The sequence below is a fragment of the Ostrinia nubilalis genome, chromosome 16 (genome assembly GCF_963855985.1).
Source record: "Ostrinia nubilalis chromosome 16, ilOstNubi1.1, whole genome shotgun sequence".
Taxonomy (NCBI): Eukaryota; Metazoa; Arthropoda; class Insecta; order Lepidoptera; family Crambidae; genus Ostrinia; species Ostrinia nubilalis.
The window spans coordinates 14082611-14104845 of NC_087103.1; the positions used below are offsets into that span (position 1 = coordinate 14082611).

A 22235-nucleotide genomic window follows, 5' to 3' on the forward strand; every position below is an offset into this window, starting at 1 on the left:
TGGTTCCGAGCATAAATGTTAATTTAATTTGTCTCTACATAGAATCAAATTTGAGCTCTCTTATCTCTAAATCATACAAATAGCTTCCACTAAGCCGTATCGTTACAAAAGTCCGTTGCTTGTTTACAATAGAGAGCTTTATTCTCTGAGTCATAACGATGAAACGTCATAGCACAAAATAGATTCAGTAGGTCTAGTCTCTTAGAACTATTTTGTGGTACGTGGTGACATCTTCAACACACCACTACAGACTAGGGGCAGTTTTTATCTAGGCACAATAGTCATCATCCTCATCATCATATTCTCAGCCATAGGACGTCCACTGCTGAACATAGGCCTCCCCAATGCTTTCCATGTTGCCTGGTTGGTAGCGGCCTGCGTCTAGCGCCTTCCAGGCACAATAGTGCATATTCCAAACTACATATTTTCAGTATTAAAATACTTTTTGTATAAATGCATCACATTTCTTTGTTCTCTAGTTCCGTGGTGTTCTCTACTTTAGTACAATACGGACGGTAGTCACATTAAACTAAGCACTGTGGAATCTTATGTAGGTGCTCTTTTTCCGCAACCATTGCATAGCCTGATGCTGTTGGTTTGGTTATAGGTATACTCGTAAATCGATTAGTTTTAGTGGTACCTACATGCTTAATTAATTCATGGGTCTGCGCTGGCCTTCGTTACACAAACGTATTTTAGACTGTCTATCTAAATTCAAGTTCAGTTTGTAGAGCTTTAACGAAAGATTCTATCATAAAATACGATTCCGTTGTCTAGAGAAGCCATCGTGTCTTTGTTATTTCCTATTTTGCAATGATTGCTTATTGATTTATATAATAAAACTTAATCTACTGCGTCTCAATGCACTGTGGTCACATGCGAATTGCGAACGCTGAACGAGCGAACCATTCATTGATAACTTCTGTTTATAATTCTTTTTATGTTTCCTTGCTGACTCGGTATAACGAGCTGAATGAAGAATGCGTTAGACATAACAATAATCAAATTAGTCTAACTCAAATTTAAATAACTATAGTTTAAATTACACTCAATCTCAAAGAATCTTTAAAATTTGTAATTTTAGATCATTTTTATTGCCTGCCTACTTGTGTCTAGATAGTTTTGTATAAAGTTTTAAAGAATTCAATAAATGAATATTTCACGGCAATATAAATACATCGGGAAAACAGTAAAAACTGTCACCAATAAACACATTACCACTCCTTTGCGTCGCGCAGTCGGGTAAAAATGTTGGAAATACATAGGGTTTCTGCTCGAGCTTTCTCGAACTCGAGAAAACTCGAGAAATTTGGCTTTATTCGAGACGAGAAAAAAATTACCGGAGCTCGAGAATTCTCGAGTTTCGAATTTGAAGCTTTTAATATTCTTGAAAGCCTATTTTCTTAGACAAAAGTAAGTTTTTAATTATTTAATAGGTTAACGTTGCTTTTAGACTGGTCTACTCTTTCCTTTTTTACCCGACTGCGTGACGCAAAGGAGTGGTAATGTGTCTAACAGCCTATGTATGTATGTTTTTGAAGCACTATAGAGACCAAACTATTGGGTCGATTTTTATTATTCGCACGTCAATCGATTTCTCTTAAAGTCCGGTGAGTGTCACTAAACACATGACGTTAGTAAAAATTCAATATGGCGACTACCAGACGCCATATTGTGAAACTCAATAAACTATGGCATGTGAGGTATCGTTAGATTTGTTTTAACTGTGAGAGTGACACTGGGTATAATTATGGAAAATATAAAAATGGCCGATTTTTGGCGCCATAATATGTATTAAAAAAATATCTCAAAACCTATCGAGTGGGGTATCAATAAAGGATTTTTAAATAGCTTGCAAAATGTATGCTCTTTAACTAAAAGATTGAAATAAAAATACTATTGAAAAAATGAAATAAAAACAAAAAACCAACTGGGTAAAATTGAACTGAAAAGATAGAAATAAGACAAAGTGTAAAAAAAATAAAAACAAAAAACCCAACTGGGTAAAAATGAACTGAAAAGATAGAAATAAGACAAAGTGTTCACAAATGTAGTTGGAGGCATCAAACACTTATATCATCATATCATCATCAACAGTCCTTTACAGTCCACTGCTGGACTATGAGCCTCCTCCGCGGGAAGAGTAGGGGTTGGTGACAAATGTATTCCATTCTGCCGTCACCACACGGCTTATCACCAACTACTTATCACCAACAAAAAAAAATAGTCATTTATGTCTCCGACTGCATTTTATGAACACTTTGTCTTGTTTCTATCTTTTCAGTTAAGTTTTACGTAGTTGGGTTTTAGTTTTTTTGTATATTAGATTTAAAAAAACCTGTGTTTTTATCAAATTTCAACCGATTTCAACAATTTTAATTAAAAGACTCGAGACCCGAGAAAACTCGAGACTTTGGCCTCGAGAATTCCCGAAACTCGAGAAAAAAAATAGGTCGAGAAATCAGAAACCCTAGAAATACAGCGTGTTTTTAGATATTATTATTCAAGTGTGTTGGTTTTTGTAGTTTTAAAAATGGTTTTAAAGTACTACTTAACTAAGTGCCATAGACCCTTTTTGAAGTATTTTGTTTTCGGTTTCAATTACTATTGAAATCATATTATTTCCAAACGGCTGTTCTAGTTAAATGTAGTCGAAACATTATGATCTTTTATCATTAACAATAATATTTAGTACTTAACTATTTACCTTTATTCAATGATATTATAGAACTTTTGTTTTTATATAATATCATTGCCTTTATTGCTAATATGATTAGAAATTTTAAGATTGGACACAGAAGATCAGCAAAATATGATTCAGAAAGCTTTTTCGTAGTATAGATGTAATTCTACGTAGTATTGCCCATTCCAGTTGGTAGTCCGGCGGCGCGGGCGTCGAGGCGTGTATGCGCAGCGCTGCACACCAGTGTCACTGGATGCCTACAGCCTGGACAGCGTCAGCGTCGGCCATCGTAAGGGCAACCACCGGCTGCGGGCCAGCAAGAGGAGCTATGGGAACCCGGCCTATGATGACGAGGTAGGAACTTCACTGGTTGGGACGGGGATAGGGCATAAATGTGCAACGCTGCACGCCCGGTGTCACTGGATGCCTACAGCCTGGACAGCGTCAGCGTGGGCCATCGTAAGGGCAACCACCGGCTGCGGGCCAGCAAGAGGAGCTACGGGAACCCGGCCTATGATGACGAGGTAGGAATTTGAATGGGAGAGTCGGGGGTGCGGGCGTAAGGTGTCGCTGGATGGAGGCTGGATAGAGTTAGCGTGGACCATCGTAAAGGTAACCACCGACTGCGAGCCAGAAAGAGGAGCTACGGGAAAGATACATAGATGTTCTAAATATTTCAGTTCAGTTTTATACTAAAGAATTGTGGTGTCATCTATTTTCGTATTTTAATGTAAAGTAAGATCGAACCATTTGATTGGGGGTCTTATAATAAAGAACTCGAGTCGTTTTATTCCCGAGTCTTATTGTAATGACTGGAGTTCTCTCAGCGTAGTAAAGAGTTGAGTCTTGAAAATCGAGTCTAGTCCTAACTTAAAGGACTTAAAAGACTCGAGTCCTTTCATCTCTAGTTGGATCTTCACTAAATAAAATTGATTTAGCGATAAAGCTGTAGGCCTTGACTACATATGAGTTATAGTTGCGGGAAGGAAAAGTTTATGGCAATCTCAAGTGTTTGTTTGAAAGTATACCGTGATATGAGATTCCGTTAACCCCTTGTGACTGAATATCCATTGACTGTACACCATACCTAATTATAATGTTAACTCATTCCAGGTGACATCCCACCCCATGCAATACGCGGCGCTGGCTAACTTCGCGATGGATATCGACTCCATGACGGCGGAGTTCGCGGAGATCCCCTCGGTGACGGTCAGGCCTGATGAGGTGCCTCCAGGGTGTGAGGACAAGAACCGGTACTCCAATGTCCTGCCGCTGCCCGAGACCAGGGTCCCGCTGAAGAGGATCGGGAACGATCCTACCACGGAGTATATTAATGCGAACTTTGTTACTGTGAGTGCAATCTTTCCCTTTAATATTACTTTTTTTACTTCTGATATTAATTATTTCTTATAAGTATTGATTTCTCGAAGCTTTTTAGGAACAATTAACTATTACCTTTTACATCTATATGTATACAGTGTGAGTCACGTTAAAGTGTACATATGAAAATAGATGAAACTAGACCTATTTTTATCGACAAAAAAGAGGTCAAAAAATTTTTGAGATTTTTTTTAAATTTTTTATAGAATTTTTTTTTCTTCCAATTACTTATTGTAAAGAAAACGTAATAACTTTTAAACTAAGCGGTATATCCTGATAAAATAAAAACAGCAATAATGCTAAATAACAGGCAATACTAAAACAATACATAAAATACACAAAAAATGCCAACAAATAATAAAAAATGATACTTTTTGAAAAAAATCTGCTTAAAAATTCGTATTTTTTTGGTTATTTGATAAATTTCTCCAAAAAATGCCCCTATAACAGATGGTTTTTATTACTTTTTATTATTTTCTATCGTATTACTTTTGTAAAACTAAAAATGGCATGTCTCTATCCCTATCACAACATTTGCTATGATCGTTTGGCAGTTACAATTACCTACCTAGTTACTAAGTTGTTGCTGATAGGCAATTTATAGTAATCAGACTTTCGCTTTAAGTGAAGTCAATTCATATAAAAATAACTGTAGTTTTTAAACTTAATTTTAAATGCAATAATTTTTTTCTAGCCGTGTGGTGACGGCAGAGTAGAATACATTTGTCACCAACCCCTACTCTTCCCACGGGTGTCGTAAGAGGCGACTTAGGGACTACACATCAAACAGAGAACGGGCAGCAGCGCTCTCTGAAAAACATCAATCTTTTAAACTGCGATCTCCAACCCGCCTGCCAAGCGTGGGGATTATGGCAAATCCCTCCACTATAGTGGAGGAGGCTCATAGTCCAGCAGTGGACTGTAAAGGGCTGTTGATTGATTTTGATTGAAATTTTTTCTATGATACCGAAATATTTCTCTAATGATACTGTTTTTAAACTTATTTTTCATATTTTCAGGGCCCCGGCAACATTCGCAACTACTACATCGCGTGCCAGGCGCCTCTCCCAAACACTGTAATAGACTTCTGGCGGATGATCTGGGAGCAGAACTCGCGACTCGTAGTCATGCTGACTGAGTACATGGAGAATGGGGTGGTGAGTGACTACTATTAGAAGAGAGTGAGAGTGCCTTCAATTTAGAGTCGTGAAAAAGCGTACTACAACCACGGCGTGCTTGCTGCACCACTGCTATTTTTCATATAATTTCTAAAGGGCAGTTGCAGCGCCACTACCGCGACAAACGCAAAAGCCTAAATATACGCCACTGAAAATCAGTTTTAGCCAGGAAAATTCTTCTTCAATAACGTAGGTAGCCACAAAACTCTGAAATGACTTAATTGGGACGATAGCATAACGTGACGTGACCTACAAAACACGGAGTAATTTTTGAAAAACCCTCATTGGCCAGTAGGTTTGCGCAAAGCATTTCCTGATTGAAAAAAAAAAAATATAGGACTAGACACATATTATCAGAACACACTATTCAATTTGATGTAACCACCACTAGGCCTTTATTTAAATTACTTATTAACTTAAACGTAACCAAAAACTAATATTGACTTCTTTTTATTTTCCAGGAAAAATGCTACGAGTACCTCCCACCGTCCGAGATATCAGACAACAAGCGGACCTTTGGAGACTTCCAGATCATACTCAAGAAGAGAGAACAACGGGACAAGTACGCTGTCTCCAGCGTACAGCTCATCAACCTATCCACAAGGACCTGGAGGGAGGTCACTCACCTCTGGTACTTCTGGCCGGCCAAAGGAGTACCAGATGACTATGACTCGGTCATAGACTTCTTGTCCGAGATGAGGAGCTATATGAAGATCTCGCAGACTGCCAAAGAATACGATGAAGAAGGTATGTGAATGAAAAGACGGGAGCTTCATAAGTTTTTTTGTAACCCATGCAAAAGAATCAAGCATCATACAATTCCTAATGATTTAGTTCGTTCGTTCGTTCGAAGGAACGAATGATGATGGATGCGGGCAGCGCAGGACCGTGCATTGTGGAAAATCTTGGAGGAGGCCTTTGTCCAGCAGTGGACGTCATTTGGCTGAATGATTTAGTACCTAAATGTAATATAACTCTTAGAGATAAGTTTGGAGATTCTCCTCAAATAATCAAAGAGTTGAGAGTATCCCGAGGTCTTGCTCGATGCTTATGATAACGCATACTTTTTACAGCATGCATAAAAAACCCTGTCAGATCTCATTGGGAATAACTAAAATAAATTCATAAAATTCATTTATTTTTGCAAATAGGCTTTAAAAAAGCGCTTTTACACGTCCCAATATTAATCCTACCACTGCTTCGGGACAATAAATGGGCCAGTGCTGAGAAGAAGCAGCGCAAGAAACTCAGTCACTATTGTCAGCCTCCTTTTCAAGGTTTTACAGTCTTTAAAATATACAAATTATAGTCATAAGTATTAATGCGAGCTAGGTAGTTAAACATTCCAAACATTTTTATCCTTTATATAATCATCAACTTTATAGTAGCCCTTTTTCATTAAGGTGCTTTTGATATGTGCTTTAAATTTATGAATGGGCAATTCTACAACAGTTTGTGGTAATTTATTGAAAAGTTTAATACATTTCCCCATAAATGAATTACCAATCTTGTGCAGTCTGAAATTTGGAACGGCAAGTTTATTTTTGTTTCTTGTATTGAACTTGTGTAAATCACTCTTTCTAGTAAATTGATCTATATTTTTGCGAACATATAAAAGGTTTTCATAAATGAACTGTGAAGCTACTGTCAGTATATTAATCTCCTTAAAGAATTCTCTCAAGGAAAATCGGGGTCCAAGGTTATAAATGGCCCGCACTGCTCTCTTCTGCAGAACGAACACAGTTTCAATGTCCGCAGCTGAGCCCCACAACAATATGCCGTATGACATTATACTATGAAAATAGCTAAAATAAACTAGCCTTGCCGTTTCAATGTCAGTTAACTCTGGTGCACATTAGAATATGGATCTGTTATAGACGATGCAACATTCGTTTGCCGAGGCTGCAGACCACTGGCAGAAATCTACACAAACATTTTCCCTTTTCCAGGAGTAGAAGTAATATACGGCGACCAGAACCGCTCGTCGTTCAACAACCTGTCGAAGCTGCGCAGCGACGACGCCGCGGGCAATGGCGTCAATGTGTACTCGCCCGCGCGTGCCGAGGAGATGATGCGTCGGAGCAACGCCAATAATGGCACGCTGGGACGGATGAAGGCTGCTTCCGAGATTGAAGGTGAGGAGACCATCCTGGTTTAGTTAAGAAGACAGTGTCTGGTTAGACTCTTTACGCCCGGTACGAGTGTTAATAACTGCGCTAGTGTCGTCAGTTAGGCAGGTCTTTTTTACGCCAAAGAATGCGGCCTGTGTGCTCGCACTGGGGAGTTACGACCATCTATTTCTCGTGGACATGTTGAAAGTGGTACTGGTCAAAGGACCAAGTCTCTTCTCGGTGATTGACAATATATACTCGCGCGCTGGGGAGATGATGCAACGGAGCAACGCTAACAATGGCAAGCTGGGATGGATGAAGGCTGCTTGCGAGATTGAAAGTGGATAGACTATTTAGTAAACGAATTTATGACAGAGTTTCGTACTCTGATGGATCGTGTGCAGTAAAATTTTAAACAAATAAGGGGAACGTTGGATGAGGGCAGCGAATCATGGCTCTGGGGATTTTCTAAATAGGCCTTCAACTTGCTGGAATGGAGTTCTTGACAATAAGGTCATCCACTTCTGGACTAAGGCCCTCTAAAGGTTTTCTGCAACTAGCCTTACGCTCGGTGCAAGCTTCTGAAACTGCAAAGGCTGCTTCTGAGATAGATGGTGAGGAGACCATCCTGGTTCCGTTCCAACCTAAAGGCTGGCGCTGGAAATGGGGAGCGCCAGCTTTTAGCTTCCCGCGCGACGCTGAGGAGATGATGCGACGGAGCAATGCTAACGACACGTTGGGACAGATGAAAGCTGCTTCGGAGGTAGAAGCTGGGGAGATCGTTTAGTTAGGTTTATCAGATGCCTAAGATGCGCGTCGCGATAAGCTTTAAACATGCCATGTTATCGATTCCATTCGCACTGGTCGAAGGATCAAGTCTTGTCTATTCTAGAGTGAGCCGGCCTTAGAGTACCCTCGCTCCAATGAGGGCTATCGTTTTTATACTTAACAGTTGGCACCCCTGGCGATTGACAGGATCTTACTCTACAGTGGCGCCATCTTGATGAGTGCAAATGCGATAGTCCTCCTACCACTTTAGCGCTCACAAGTTGGCGCCACTGTCTTCGCTACTAGCAAGTGACAGGACCTTACTCTACAGTGGCGCCAACTGGTGAGCGCTAAAACGATAGCCCTCATTAGCTGAAAAGCTTTAAAGTCTGCATTTAATTCAGATTCTGATTTAAAGTTTGAATTTGATATTGTCCAGGCGTCCGGCCGTGCGTGGTGGTTTGCGCGTCGGGCGCGGGCCGCTCTGCGTGCGTGATCGCAGCAGACGTGTGTGCGCGCGCGCTGTGCGCAGCCGCCGCCGACGTGCCGCGCGTCGTGCGCGAGTTGCGCGCGCAGAGACCGCACTCGCTGTCTAACAGGCACCACTACATATTCTTATACAAGGTGGGTGATAAATATTTAGTATTTTGCAAACGGGAAACTTAAACACGCCCTACACCATAGAAATATAGAGAGATGCCAACTAATGCGCTGAGTTCGAAACTCAGTGACGCATTAGAAATTGACACACACAAATAAATCAAAATATGTACTCATTATCCAATGCGGTATCAGAACTCAACGTTCGAATAATCTTTAGTACTACGCAAGCAATGTAAACTGTTTACATTATGACGTCTGCAGCAATGTGTTCTGTTTTTGGGCATATTGCTGCGACACCGGCACCCTGGTCACATCTCCATTTAGTTTCTGTGATCTGTGTCCTACAATAACAGCTAGAGCAGTTAGTCAGTGATCAATATAATATGTACCGCTCTTGCAGCCATAGTCAATTTATTGAAATATCACCGTACTGCCAACAGCATGAAGCAGTCACAACTGATCGAGCGGTTCTTGTACGTACCAAGAAACTATCACGTAGATGCCAGAGAACGCCTGGTGGTAGTGCCAAAGCAACAAGTAACATAACGTTTGCTGACATAAAACGAGCAGGCGTTTATACACAAGTTATTACATAAATGTAACTTACTTTGTTTTTTTACAGTTGCTGAGTGAATACGGCAATAAGCTAATGGGAGGAGGTGTGGATACTATCTGAGTATGTACGAGTATACTCACTATTTAAGATTACTTGTGTAGCCCCTTTCTAGGATTTGAGTAAATCTTACGCCTATTATAAAGCTTTGTTATTGGAATTTTAAGTATAATGTCAATAAAAATCGCATTTTGTATGCATGTAAATTTTGTTATTCACTTATTGACAAATTATGTTAAAGTATTATAGAAAACTATTTGGAATATACCAAAGCATAATATTTACGAGATCTCTCATTTTGTTCGCTCAAAAATCTATTTTATTTTTATACTCTTTGGATTCGCTTATTTTATTATGGTTATTATAAATGAATGTTATATTTTTGATGTTTTACGTTTTGTTCAGCGAGTTTCATAAAATTTAGTTGTAAGGATTTATTGTAAAGTTGATATTTATAAGAGGGTAGTTGTATATACGTACTGTTTCTTATATTACGAACAATTCGTTGTTTTTATAAGTATTCTTCACTAGTCTACTTTAAGCTCCACTTTTATTCACGATGTTGACATGAAAAGTGACTATTATTCGTATTACTTATTTTTTCTATTGTTTTCTGTATATGTATTTTCATTCCAGCTAAAAAAGAAAAATAATCTTCTTTGGTTCTTGATATCACATTTTTTTTAAAACGAAGCATAATTTGTGTTGTCACAAAATATAAAAATAAGTGAATTTCCTATAGTAAGTCATAGTTTTGAGATCTACTGTGATTTCTACTAACCTATTCTAAGTTATTGTAAATTAATACTAACATAATGCTAGAAGTATCTAGGCTAAATATTATATTTCTTATTCCTTATGTTATAAGGAGACTATTGAAATTAATACTCTATTATCAATAAAAAAATATATATCCTGCACACTTTGTTACATTCCACAGAAACTTAATTTATTTTGACATTATCATTTACAATTTAATTTGTTGTTGAAATTGTTGTTAATTTTAGTAAGTACATTTTTATTTTATCATCAAGGCAGCTATTAAATACAGGTTTTTATAAAAATAAAAAGCATTTAATACATCATTAGGATAAAAAGCACTGTTTGTCCCACACGTTTTAGTTCTAAGAATTTAAGAAACATGACCTAGTATAAGTGTATTATAAAAATAAAAATATATGTTAATGACCAAAAATAAATATTATGTATGTAGATGTAGCGGATTCATAATTATTAGTGCTGTATTTGAGTATAATAAATTTATTACAAAAGGGTGCATTAATTTTTAATAACACAAAATATGTCGCCAAGAACAATAACATCGTAATACCATTGAAACTCTGTTTCATTGTCATTAATCATCTTCATTACCTACTATCTACTTTACTGACCAAAACACTCATGAATTATAAAATGTATTTATTGAGTTACACATTTTTGCGCTAGCCGCAAATATGGACACCAATTGCCTTCGCACTCAGTTATCGTCTTCAGATTCATTCTCACCTTCAACCTCAAATTTCAACTCAGATTCAGTCTCAACCTCAATCATAGTTTCAGCTTCATCTTCACCTTTAAGCTCTACTTTCGACTCAGATTCAGTCTCTACCTTAATCATAGTCTCAGCTTCTTCATCTTCATCTTCCACCTCAACTTTCCCCTCACTTTCCGTCTCATAATGATGCTCATACACCACTTCATCAACAGACTTCTCCGACTCATCATCAGCCATCATCGCTTGGTCCTCGATTTCCTGAGGGTCCTCTTGGAAACTTATCCTCCTGTGACCAGAGGAGCATGCTTCCTCTTCTGTGTAATCTATGGTGTGGTTCTCCTTCTCTGGATCCTCAGCAACATGATCTAAGTCGTGGACAGAGTATGGAACGTATTTGGGGAGGTTCATGTATGATCCTGCGAGCGATGTTGATGATACTGTTGGTAAATCTGTAAAAAATACATAAACGGTGCTACATATAGGTAGTACCCACGTTTGACTTCAATCTGATGATCAGTGATATGTGGTCTTGTATATTGTGGAAATGAGAAACAAACTCTCACGACCTTATTAATAGAAAAAAGTTGACAGGCTACTTGACTGGCCTGATTACTTTAACTACTGCTGTTTAAATAAGTTACAGAATAAGCTTACAACAAGGTTTTACAGAAGTCGGCGCCATATTTTCACGAGAGCTTACCTGCAAATAGAGATGAAAATATTAGCAATTCCCGTTTAGAAATCTCTTAACATATCAGAAGTCTCTAACTTAGTTAGTACCTAGGCTTTGGATTTGTGAATTTTATTGTAAGCATTTATCTTGAAAAACAGTGGAAGAAACTTACATCAGCGCTAAATCGTAAGTTTTTTTCGGTTACTTTCTCGTGTGGAGGCGAACATTCTTGCGACTGATATTTTTGACGTCGCACACCATAAGCACGATAAGCTGCCTGTATGAAGAACATAAATTAAATTAATAAGCGTTAGTAGGAACGAAAATATGCTGGACTAATTCATCCTTTCATCTACATTGTGGCCAAGATCTACAGCTTGGCCATCAATAAAATCTGTGAAGGTGGATTATTACCAGGGATAGCTACTTTGGAAAGCATTATGAAGCGTGGAAAATATCGACATCCCTTTATTGCAAAACGTATAAACAACAACAACAATATAAACAACGTGTTTGGACGTTATGAATACGCGTATTATCAAATGAAAGAGATAGAATAAGGAAATAGTAGCAAACCTGAACTTTTGTGGCAGCTTTATTATATTCTTCAGGCGTGTGTTTGGTCTTCCTGTATAATTGAAGGGTGTGCTTAGCAGCTCTCGATACCTCGTCCAAGTCACTATCTGATGATGTCTGGAAAATAGGCACATATTTTTGATGGTTAAAATGTCTTTGTCTAATAGAGATGCTTATTCTAGAGTCTCCTTCATCTCCTATGAAACTAAGTGTTTTGTAAGCATTGTTATTTAATCCTTGGGGCTACATTTTCTTAGTCTCCAAAGACAATGAGGTATCAAACAAGAGCTTTAGGTAACCTTTAAATTAAACTTTAGGGCCCTCGCCCACGGCGACTTCAGCATCGCTACTGACGCGCGTTAGTCACATTTGCAACGCACTACAGAAGTGATCCAACGCTCTACTAAAGCGCTACAGCAGCGCGACTGCATCGCTACAAGAAGTCGCCGTGGGCGAGGAGGGCTCTTAGATTTTAGGTATGATTTTTCTTCGGTGATATTTATATTCGGTGATTATTTGATCGGTGTTTGTTTCGCTTTAGTACTAGGTTTATAAATAACTTTATTAGTACACTTCGATACCTCGTAAACAGTCGTTGTGTTGATCATGTGACGCTGATAAGCCCGCCTCACTGCTTCTTGTATCGCGGGCAGTTGACTTTCCTCTACATCTGTTTTGCTTGCGATTTTTATCATCAACTTTGTTTCATTCACTGTTAATAAATTCTGGTCATAATAATACAATTCTATTTTAAACCGTGTTCACATAAACGCTGGCGATTGATTAGCCAGACCATAGGTAATTTCGGAGAAATTGACAGTGCTTCTCTAAAAAGAACACGTACACGCAAACTACACCGACAGGGCAAGGATCTAAGCGATAGAAACGTTGGTCCTTATAGGTCCTTATTTTTATTATTACTAATGTTGCGTACTATTTAAAAAATATTTTCATGGGAGCGGAACTTAGATCATAGAAGGGAATTCCCTTCTATGATCTGAGGAGCGGAACCACTATGCTGGGAATTCCTTAGTGAAAATTTATCATTACCTTCGCCGCCTTCAAAGTAGTTCAAAACATATTTAACGATTTTCTTCGCGTCTTCGTCAGCCAAGCCTATGAACCTCAGTTCGTCCTCCAACTCTGGGTAGCATGAGCCTGCGCAGACATCCGTGCATAGTTTCGCAGCGATGGTGAGGTTCTCACGGGCTACCAGCAGCGCTGATAAGTAGTCGGCGATGAACTGGCATAAGTTCGAGGGCTGGGCACGGAGCACCTTTTTTATAAAGATATTTTTTAATGTACTAACTAAATTAATGAGCATCGTGCTACATCCAAACCGTGGCTTACCAGCCGATTTTAATAGCGTCCGTTTTGACTGCTCAGCCAGTCGTAAAAAAATTACTACGCCAACATCATCTCCAGTCAGCTCTATTTTATATCGACAGTAAACAATATTACACAAAAATACATAAAAAAGTAAATAGTTCGGGAATGAAACGTGATAATAATTTATTATCAACAATGAGTGAGGGTAACCGAAGATTTTGTGCGCTCGAATAGACGCGCAGCGCGCCGTCATTCAGTTGCTAATGTGCTTGTGACCATACGTTTTGTGTGCTTTCAAGTTATCATTGTAATCTAAATCACGCTTCAAAAGGAGTATGGCTATCGATTGACAATTAATGTGGTTTCGTTCGTGTTTATTCATCTTTGAAGTCACATCAATGGCAAGTGCAATAAACTGTACTAAATTAGACTTTAAAAACATTGTCAAAATGTTTGCGTGCCATGAGATCACACGGAAAATATTGAGGAAACAAGTAACTTTTTTTCGGCCAAATCAAAAATTCTCATCACGACTTACCTCTCTGGAAATATCACTCATCAAATCCTGTAGGCCCTCTGGCAAAGCCAATCTGCAACTCTCTTTTATTTGCAACTGCAATAAGTCTTTCATTGTGTTGGTAATGTCACAATATTTATAAAGTAACATTAGCTATACAAATTTTTAATTGAAATCTAGTTGGCTAGGTATATGGATATTATACATACATTATAGTACCTATGTGAATACCTAATTGAAATGTGTAGTTGTTGCTTTCCAGAAAAACGGTAGCGTTAATCATCATCATCATTAACAGCCCTTTACAGTCCACTGCTGGACTATTATGAGCCTCCTCCACTATAGTGGAGGGTTTTGCCATAATCCCCACGCTTGGCAGGCGGGTTGAAGATCGCAGTTTAAAAGATTGATGTTTTTCAGAGAGCGCTGCTGCCCGTTCTCTGTTTGATGTGTAGTCCCTAAGTCGCCTCTTACGACACCCGTGGGAAGAATAGGGGTTGGTGACAAATGTATTCTACTCTGCCGTCACCACACAGCGTTAATAAAATATCAAAATTTAATTTCAAGTGAACATTTATTTGAATTAAATGCAAGAACAAACTAAAACGTAACGTAACACATGAACATTTTTTACTAAATAAAATAAAATTACAGCAACGACAACTTTCAAAGTAACAAAACATAAACAGCAACAATTCGTGATAGCCAACTTAAAAAAAAGAAATAAACAAACCTTCATTTATACTCAAGCAAATATCATGCAAGTTTGCGATAAGTCGATATGGCTCATTTTGAGATAAGCAGTAGATAGTTATAAACAAACTACTGATAAACTATTTTTGTCAGGTCAAATCACCTATTTGCATGCCCCTGTTTTTCTATCATCATATCCAGTCTAATCTCCTTCCTCTTCTCCAGTGGAGTCAGCACCGGCGTCCTCTACGTCTGTGTTGTCAGCAGTATCAGGAGCCGACGACGGGACCGATGCTGTCGGTGCACTCTCACCATCACCCTCGGTGCGGTCATCTACAGAAGTGATAATAGAGTCAGGGTCATGTAAGTTAAACCTTTGAGTTACATTCTTTATTTTTTATTTCTCGGTGTTTCTTTACGAGATCGAATCAGAATTAAGGAGACCCGTAAAGGAACTAAACTCGCTGACATAGCCCGACGGATTAGCAAGCTGAAGTGGCAGTGGGCAGGGCACATAGTACGCAGAACTGACGGCCGATGGGGCAGCAAGGTTCTGGAATGGAGGCCGCGTACCGGAAAACGCAGCTTGGGACATCCACCCACAAGGTGGACCGACGACCTGATATAGGTAGCAGGAAGGCGCTGGATGCAGGCCGCTACCAACCGTGCTATGTGGAAGTCATTGGGGGAGGCCTATGTTCAGCAGTGGACGTCCTGTGGCTGAAATGATGATGATGATGATGACATTCTTTATACTGCTCGATGCCATACGAAACTAATTTAAATACTCGTTGTTATCACTCGGCATTCCACCTCTCGTTTCTTCCTATGACTGCAACCTCTGTATTTATATCCAGGGTCTACTGTTAGATGCCATCAAAACCCAATTAATGAAGGCTGTGTTAGGCTCGGTGGAAAGTTTAACTGTCAATTAGACTCACAAACGAAATTAATTAGATAAAGAAAGGCCGGCAATACACGGACAGCTCGAGCAGTTAGTCAGTGATCAACATACACGGACCGCTCTTACAGTCAAGAGTCAACAGCTTGAAGCTGCCAGTGATAACTGCTCGAGCAGTTGGTATTATTAACTGCTCAACAAATCACAAGCGCGCGCGCCGTGGAATGAAGAAAGTGGGCGGAGGTAACTGTGCGAGAGCTGTCGACAGCTCGAGCAGTCAGTGTATGGCTGGCGACTGCTTGACCGCATGATGAAAATTCACCGTGCTGTCGACCGCCCGAATCAGTTGCAACTGCTCGAGCGGTTCGTGTATGTGCGTCCATAGAACTCTGCAGTTCACTGTGCAGTCGCAGCTTCAAGCGGTCCGTGTATTGCCGGCCTAAGATGAGATCAGATCGTAAATGCTAGCTTTGATCGCCTTATCGCATCGGGTTCCAGATTTTATTCCCCATCCAGGTCAATTCAGAATGAGATCTTTATAATAGCACTGGAAATTGATCTCAGTGAGTCGAAATATTGCCCTGGATCAAATATTCTCACTTGGACAACAAGGATGATATTGTAAACTGAGACAATTTATAATTTTTTCATAAAAATCTGGTGAGGTTATCCTCGTGGAATTTCACATCTACAAAAATGTCGCCTTTTTGTCGGTTCGGTTTTGGGTAACAAAACAGATTAGTTGCACATTCAAGTGCAAGGCGATGTGTCATCCATTTCGCAATCGGTAACCTTGGGTTACCCACACGGGGTTGGTGACCTGGTTATTGCGATGTGACCCAAGGACAACCTTTGTAAACCGTGGTTTAGGTTTGAATGTGTATAAGCGAAATTGCGGATAAGTTTTTGAATAACCGTAGGGTCATTTTGATGAATACTGAAGATGACAGAATGTGTTTTCCAGTTAAAGATTCCTACTGCTAAAGGTGCTTTGTACATACATTAAAGGAGTTAAAAAGAGATGGAAACGTCAATAATTTTGTCTCAATTTAAATTTAGCCGGTTTTGTTGCTAAGAAAGAAGCGATTTCTTACAGACGACCTGGGGAGAGAGCAGTTAAGATCAAATTTTAGGTAAGGAAAGGTATTTTTGACCATTTTGAAGCGCTAAGTCGTAAAATAGCATCGACCTTCTTTCGCAAATATGTTAAAATATCTTCATGTACGCAACGGACGTCTATTTTGCAAGCTTACATAATAAAGTCGGTGTTTTTGGATGGTCAGATGCAATGATAGATTAAGAATGGCAGAATCGTCGTAACATATTTCGGGGTGATGTAATATGTTGCCTAACAATCGTTTGTTAGTCGTGAATCGTGATTGTAGTCTAGGTATACTTAAACATACTTTATGTGGCGCCATTGTGTCTTGTGTTGGTTACTGCATAAAATGTAATCTTGGCACTGGGTTTTGCAAAAGTAAAATAATTGAAATATAACGTTAGCTTTAGATATGGTATGTTACGTTGGCTTTTAAGGACGTAACTTTAGGTGTACAAAGGACATGTCGTTCAGATATAAGTCAGTTTCAAGGCACTTAAATGTAGATAATATGAATCATGTTAGCTTATTAATAAATAATAAATAATAAAAAGTATTTATTTCGGATAACAGGGATCCATAATGTTAGTAAAAACTTAGGCTATGTTAGTATCTTATTTCTAAAACAGACTTCGTCCTGCTGAGCATGTGGCCGATCAGTGGACAATCCCCACTATCGGCTATCTCCTTCAGTACGCTGTGGCAGCTGCCGCGCACTCTGTGCAGTAATGATGCGCACTTTTTGCGCATTATAGCTTCAAAGCTATCTACACCCGCCAACGCAAACATCGCAGACGCACTACAAAACCGCGGCAGCCGCAACAGCGCCCTGAAGGCGTTATTGTATTGGACACGCAGAGCACTGTAGGCCTTTTTGGTATAGTTGGTCCATAAGCTGCACGAATAAAATGACACACAATATGCTTTAAAAAGCGTTATTTTAACAGTATCTGTGCAGCGACCAAATCTATGTGCCAACATATTCGCCCTGACCGACAGCGCCCTACGTTCCCTATCAATATCTTCATCGTCTTTAAGGCTGTCAGTCACGATATGTCCAAGATATTTAAATTTATAAACTCTTTCTAAGGGTTCATCGTAGAGTTTTATAGTATGTTATGTAGTAGTATATTGTAATGACTTTTCTAGGCAATAAAGTTAAGAATTAAAACAGTTACATGTGTCATAACACACATCAGACTAAACGATTATTACTGGAACAAATTTAAATGGTTATGTTATGGTTTCAGTGGCGGCGTAGCATGGGTTGGTACCCGGGGCGATCACCCCCCCCCCCGTCATAAGTCCTAAGGCACCCCCTGGTACCCCCCAGGGTTAACCTACCGATTCGAAGATTGAAAGACAATCGCACCCCTTTCCCCCCGTATCATGATATAGACCGCAAACTTGCCATGCAGATGCGCCAGTGAGTACTAATCTGCGCGACTTGTGTCACCCCCTGATGCTTGGCACCCGGGGCGGACCGCCCCCACCGCCCCCCCCTTACGCCGCTACTGTATGGTTTTACTTTCTATGCAGTGACCTCGCGCCATTACTGTAACGTATTGAAAGATACATTTTTATCGTATGCGATACCTTTAGGAAAAGTTTGCTCAGACATTTTTAAATGTTTTTGATAACCTGTTGACATATCGTGAGAAAAATGATAAGACGCATCCGATTTGCACGGCTGGTATTATAATTTTTATCACAAATCCGCTGAAATAAAGCATTTAACTACTTGACATAGACCATACCTGGAATGTCTTCAGGCACCTCCTGAGCTGGCTCTCCCTCCACCGCCTCAGCCGGTTCAATCCCTGGCTCCTCTTGTACTTCCTGAATCTCTTGAACTTCGGCTAAGCCAGGTTCGGCTTCATCTTCAGGTTCGAAGTCTGGTATCACTTCTGGCGGTCTCTGTTTATCAGAAGACAAACTATTCGTAGATTCGTAAACGATTTTAGATACTTCTTATGTGATTTGACATGCTGCTATTCTTCAGTAATACCTCATAACTAAGGCTGAGTTGCACCACCTAACTTTGACCGTAACTATAACGATAACCGGCGTATTTTGTATGGAATTTGACAGATTTTTGACGTTTGATAAAGTCAAAGGAAGATGGTGCAATCCAAGTCACAAAATATTGAAGAGATTTAGACACATTGACTTACCCACTCGAGATAAAGGTAAGTCCACTATCTTATCAAAAGGAATAAATATAAGCCGGGACTATTCCCACCTCTCGTTCTCCCTGCTGCAACTCCTGCGTAGCCAGTATTGTAGCAGTGGAAATGAGAGGGAATTATAAAAAGAATAAATAACCTCGGCGAAAGAAATCTTGTGCAATGACGTCTCCAAATCAGTAGCAGACACAGGCATCTGGCTCGGCAGGCGGCTCACGCGGCCACTCTCGGAAATCTGACTTTGCATGCGACTCTGACGTGACGTTGCTGTGAAAATGAACAAGGATAAGAATGAAGTTCATCGTTTTTTCTGACCAGTTGCACTAGTTCGATATTTACCATCAAATTGACTGGGCACCCGACTCTGCCTCGATTCTGCCACGTCTTCAACGCGACTCATTCTGGACTTGGTCAGCTCAGCTCCTGTAAGACTTTTGGTTGATGGCAGACCAGCAAACTGGCTCATAGCTCGGCTTGCTCGTGACCCCACTTGCTCAGGCAGGAAGTCTTCACCATCTACGTGGGTTATTGTCTTCATAGGGTCATAGCCCAGACCAAGTTTTTCGCCGGCATATTCATCAAACATTGTATTGACGTCGTCTTCGTGGACTTTTATATCCTGGACAAACAAAACGCTTATAATATCTGTAGAAATGTGTAATATTTGAAAGAAATAATACAGTAAACCCTTAATTATATCATTATTTGTTTACTTTTTTGAATAATGAACTCTTACGATCATAGGTCCAAGGTCAATTTCCCTTGATGCTGCAACGTCGATTGGAGGTCCAAGTAGTTCAACTTTTGGTCCCATCTTCTTTTTCTTCGGTTTCAAGTGAGTCAGCAGATTCTTACGGATGTGGTATCCTCTGTAGGCTGCCTAAAATATAAAATCAAAGTCAAAGCTTTCATTAAGTATTTAGGCACTTTCCAGGGCGCTTTTACACGTCCTAAATATGGCTCGTCCTGCCGCTACGCTTCAGGGAAACATATGGACTGCTGCTTAGAAGAAGTAGCGGAAGAAACTCGGTCACCTTTGACCTTTGTCAGCCTCTTTTCAACATAAGTTTACACTACTAGGTACATAAGTAGTTCAATCAACGTTTTATTTGAACTACATTAAGTTTGTTGAGATATTGATTTTGAGACACTGATAAGATGAAAATTCTAAGAATCACCTGAATCTTCTCAGTAGCTCTTGTTAATTCAGTAAATGACGGTTTGGTCTTCTTGTAAAGTTCCAAAGTATGCTGTGCAGCAATTTCCCAAGGCTCATCAGGTTGGACTTTCATGCTCTGAAAATGTGGTATAGTAGTAGTACCTAGTTATACGAGTACACATCAAAGTACCTATTCGTCGATATTCCAGTTTATATGTACCTTCTCCAATAGCTTCTTTCGGTACCAATAATCTCGGTACGCGTTTCTGGAGATCTGACACACTTTGGCGGCCATGTCCTCATCTAGGACGGTCCTTTGGAGGATCTTCTTCATTATTTGCATCTCTTTTACTTTCTCTTTAACAAAAAGATATTTGTTTAGATTTAATTTATAGGTGTGATTTCATAGCCGACTGTACGCAGCAGCAGCACACGACTTGTCGTCGCAAAACTACTGGTTTCTATGTATTTCTATGAAATAGCATTCGTCACTAGTGACACGTTGTCTGCAAGTATTTCATAGAAATTGTTTAAACGAACCTCTTCCCTCAATAGGCTCGAATCCCTCAACCTCCTCCTTAATCACTTGGGACAGCATTTCAGCCTGGGCTCTCTCCATGCCCAACTGCATCAGGTGTTCGGTGACCGAGGGCTTGCAGTCGCATAGGTCTTCCAGTATTCTCAGGGAGAGGATGCCATGCTCCCTCGTGATGAGCAGCACTGATAAGTAGTTTGCTATGAAGTCAAATATCTTTTGGGGTTGTTCTCGTAATACCTGGAAAGATTTTTAATGAAATAGAATACAGGTAGCATGAAGAATTATTGCAAAAAATCCTTCATCCACCAGGAATTCTGGGTATCCTTCTTTCTCTAATTTTAATAGAGCGATGGCCATGCCATATACTTGGACGAATTAGAGATGCTAAAAGGGTGCTAGGTAGCATTTTAAGATCGTGTATGGTGCACTTAGATGGTGCATGGACTTATAAGTATGGTGATGTGAACTAAGGATGTGAAGTAGCCAAGATTTATGGTTATAAGTTTGATTAAACACTAACTTCTCGAGATATATCGCACATCAGCTCTCTAAGTCCTTCAGGAATTGAAAATACGTTGGAACATCCATGTTCTTGAAGCAGCTCGTTCATATTGCCTAAAAGCCACTTTATTTTTTTGGTTTAGTTATTTTTAGTCAAACACTTGACAGGTGAGACTTTATTATTCTGTCACGGATTTGACGTTATTACAGAAAAATAAAAGAAAGTATGTAACCATGTAGTTTTACCTAGTACAAATAGAGAGGACACTTTTTCGTCCAAGTTTTGATCCTAAAATCCTACGCTAAAATCAATCCAATTTCCTCCTAAGAAATCATTTGTCATTTTGTTACCATTTCAGAAACTAACTCAGGATCTTCGCCTGATCAAAGACCGAACCGATCCATTTAAGCTAGCTTGTGTAGAATTAACTGCATTTACATGTAGGCATAGACTGCAGTTAAACACTCAGACCCTATTGGTTATGGTATATGGTTATTCTTCTTACCGTTAGATAATTCCTGGCAGTTTGTTCCGGCGTTTCTTCTCAGCACTTGCTATATGTTTGTCTCGAAGCGCTGGTAGGGCCCAAAAGATAAGGAGACATGTAAAGTGCCCCATAAGGGCTACCTTTCTTTTCTATTTTTTACTACATTTTGACGTTCATAAGTGCCACTTGTGGTCTAAACTGAATAAATATTTTTGATTTTGATTTTATTATTATTTATGTCAGGTAAGGCTAACATTCAGCTGCTTAAATATTATTAAGAAGTACTCCATTGAGTCATGTCGGCCGATACTAAACAACTAAGTGTCAGCAGTCGTCAATGAATCACAGTGAGTCAGTAGGCTGTGGGAATCACCATTGGTATCGGTGAAAACTACTAAAGGTTTGGTCAAACCAACGCGATCACATGCAATCAGCCGCCGCGGCGTGCAGCGTATATGTCTGGTCGCTATCGCTGCACGTCGGCTGATCGCGTGTGATTGCGTTGGTTTGGCTGAAACTTTAAATGCATTGATCGCCATCGCTACACGCCGGCTCATCGCATGTGATTGCCCAGCCCCCCTAGACAAAACGCACTTTTTGATCGAATCGAAAATCGAATCCGTCAAAACTCCATACAAAAAGGGGCTTTTCGACCACTTTTCGACTGGTTTGCGATTAAAATTTGCACTTTGTCTAGACCCACTGGTTTGACTGAACCTTAAGTCTGGTCGCCATCGCTGCACG

At 39.7% G+C, this 22235-nt stretch overlaps 3 protein-coding genes across 3 annotated transcripts in view; 1 reads left to right on the forward strand and 2 right to left on the reverse strand.

The window, feature by feature from the left end:
* Positions 1–10612, forward strand: part of LOC135079451 (mucin-2-like) — an 83786-nt gene extending 73174 nt beyond the window's left edge. Inside the window, exons 6-12 of the mRNA XM_063974115.1 lie at positions 2858–3037; positions 3797–4033; positions 5083–5220; positions 5703–5988; positions 7191–7376; positions 8560–8744; positions 9346–10612. Coding sequence (XP_063830185.1) covers positions 2858–3037; positions 3797–4033; positions 5083–5220; positions 5703–5988; positions 7191–7376; positions 8560–8744; positions 9346–9399 — 1266 coding nt within the window. The 3' untranslated portion in view covers positions 9400–10612. The remainder of the gene's footprint in view (positions 1–2857; positions 3038–3796; positions 4034–5082; positions 5221–5702; positions 5989–7190; positions 7377–8559; positions 8745–9345) is intronic.
* A 155-nt stretch (positions 10613–10767) lies between these two features.
* Positions 10768–11525, reverse strand: LOC135079182 (uncharacterized). Its single transcript, XM_063973770.1, has 2 exons — positions 11486–11525; positions 10768–11280 (listed from the first exon to the last, which is right to left on the reverse strand). Exons 1-2 carry the CDS (start codon positions 11511–11513, stop codon positions 10814–10816), a joined length of 495 nt encoding a protein of 164 aa, XP_063829840.1. The 5' UTR covers positions 11514–11525; the 3' UTR covers positions 10768–10813.
* A 2956-nt stretch (positions 11526–14481) lies between these two features.
* LOC135079183 (uncharacterized) lies at positions 14482–21156 on the reverse strand. The gene is made up of 9 exons (XM_063973771.1): positions 21023–21156; positions 20505–20739; positions 20185–20321; positions 19984–20100; positions 19542–19685; positions 19145–19424; positions 18945–19072; positions 18377–18536; positions 14482–14952 (listed from the first exon to the last, which is right to left on the reverse strand). Exons 1-9 carry the CDS (start codon positions 21110–21112, stop codon positions 14822–14824), a joined length of 1422 nt encoding a protein of 473 aa, XP_063829841.1. The 5' UTR covers positions 21113–21156; the 3' UTR covers positions 14482–14821.
* Between the last annotated feature and the right edge of the window lie 1079 nt (positions 21157–22235).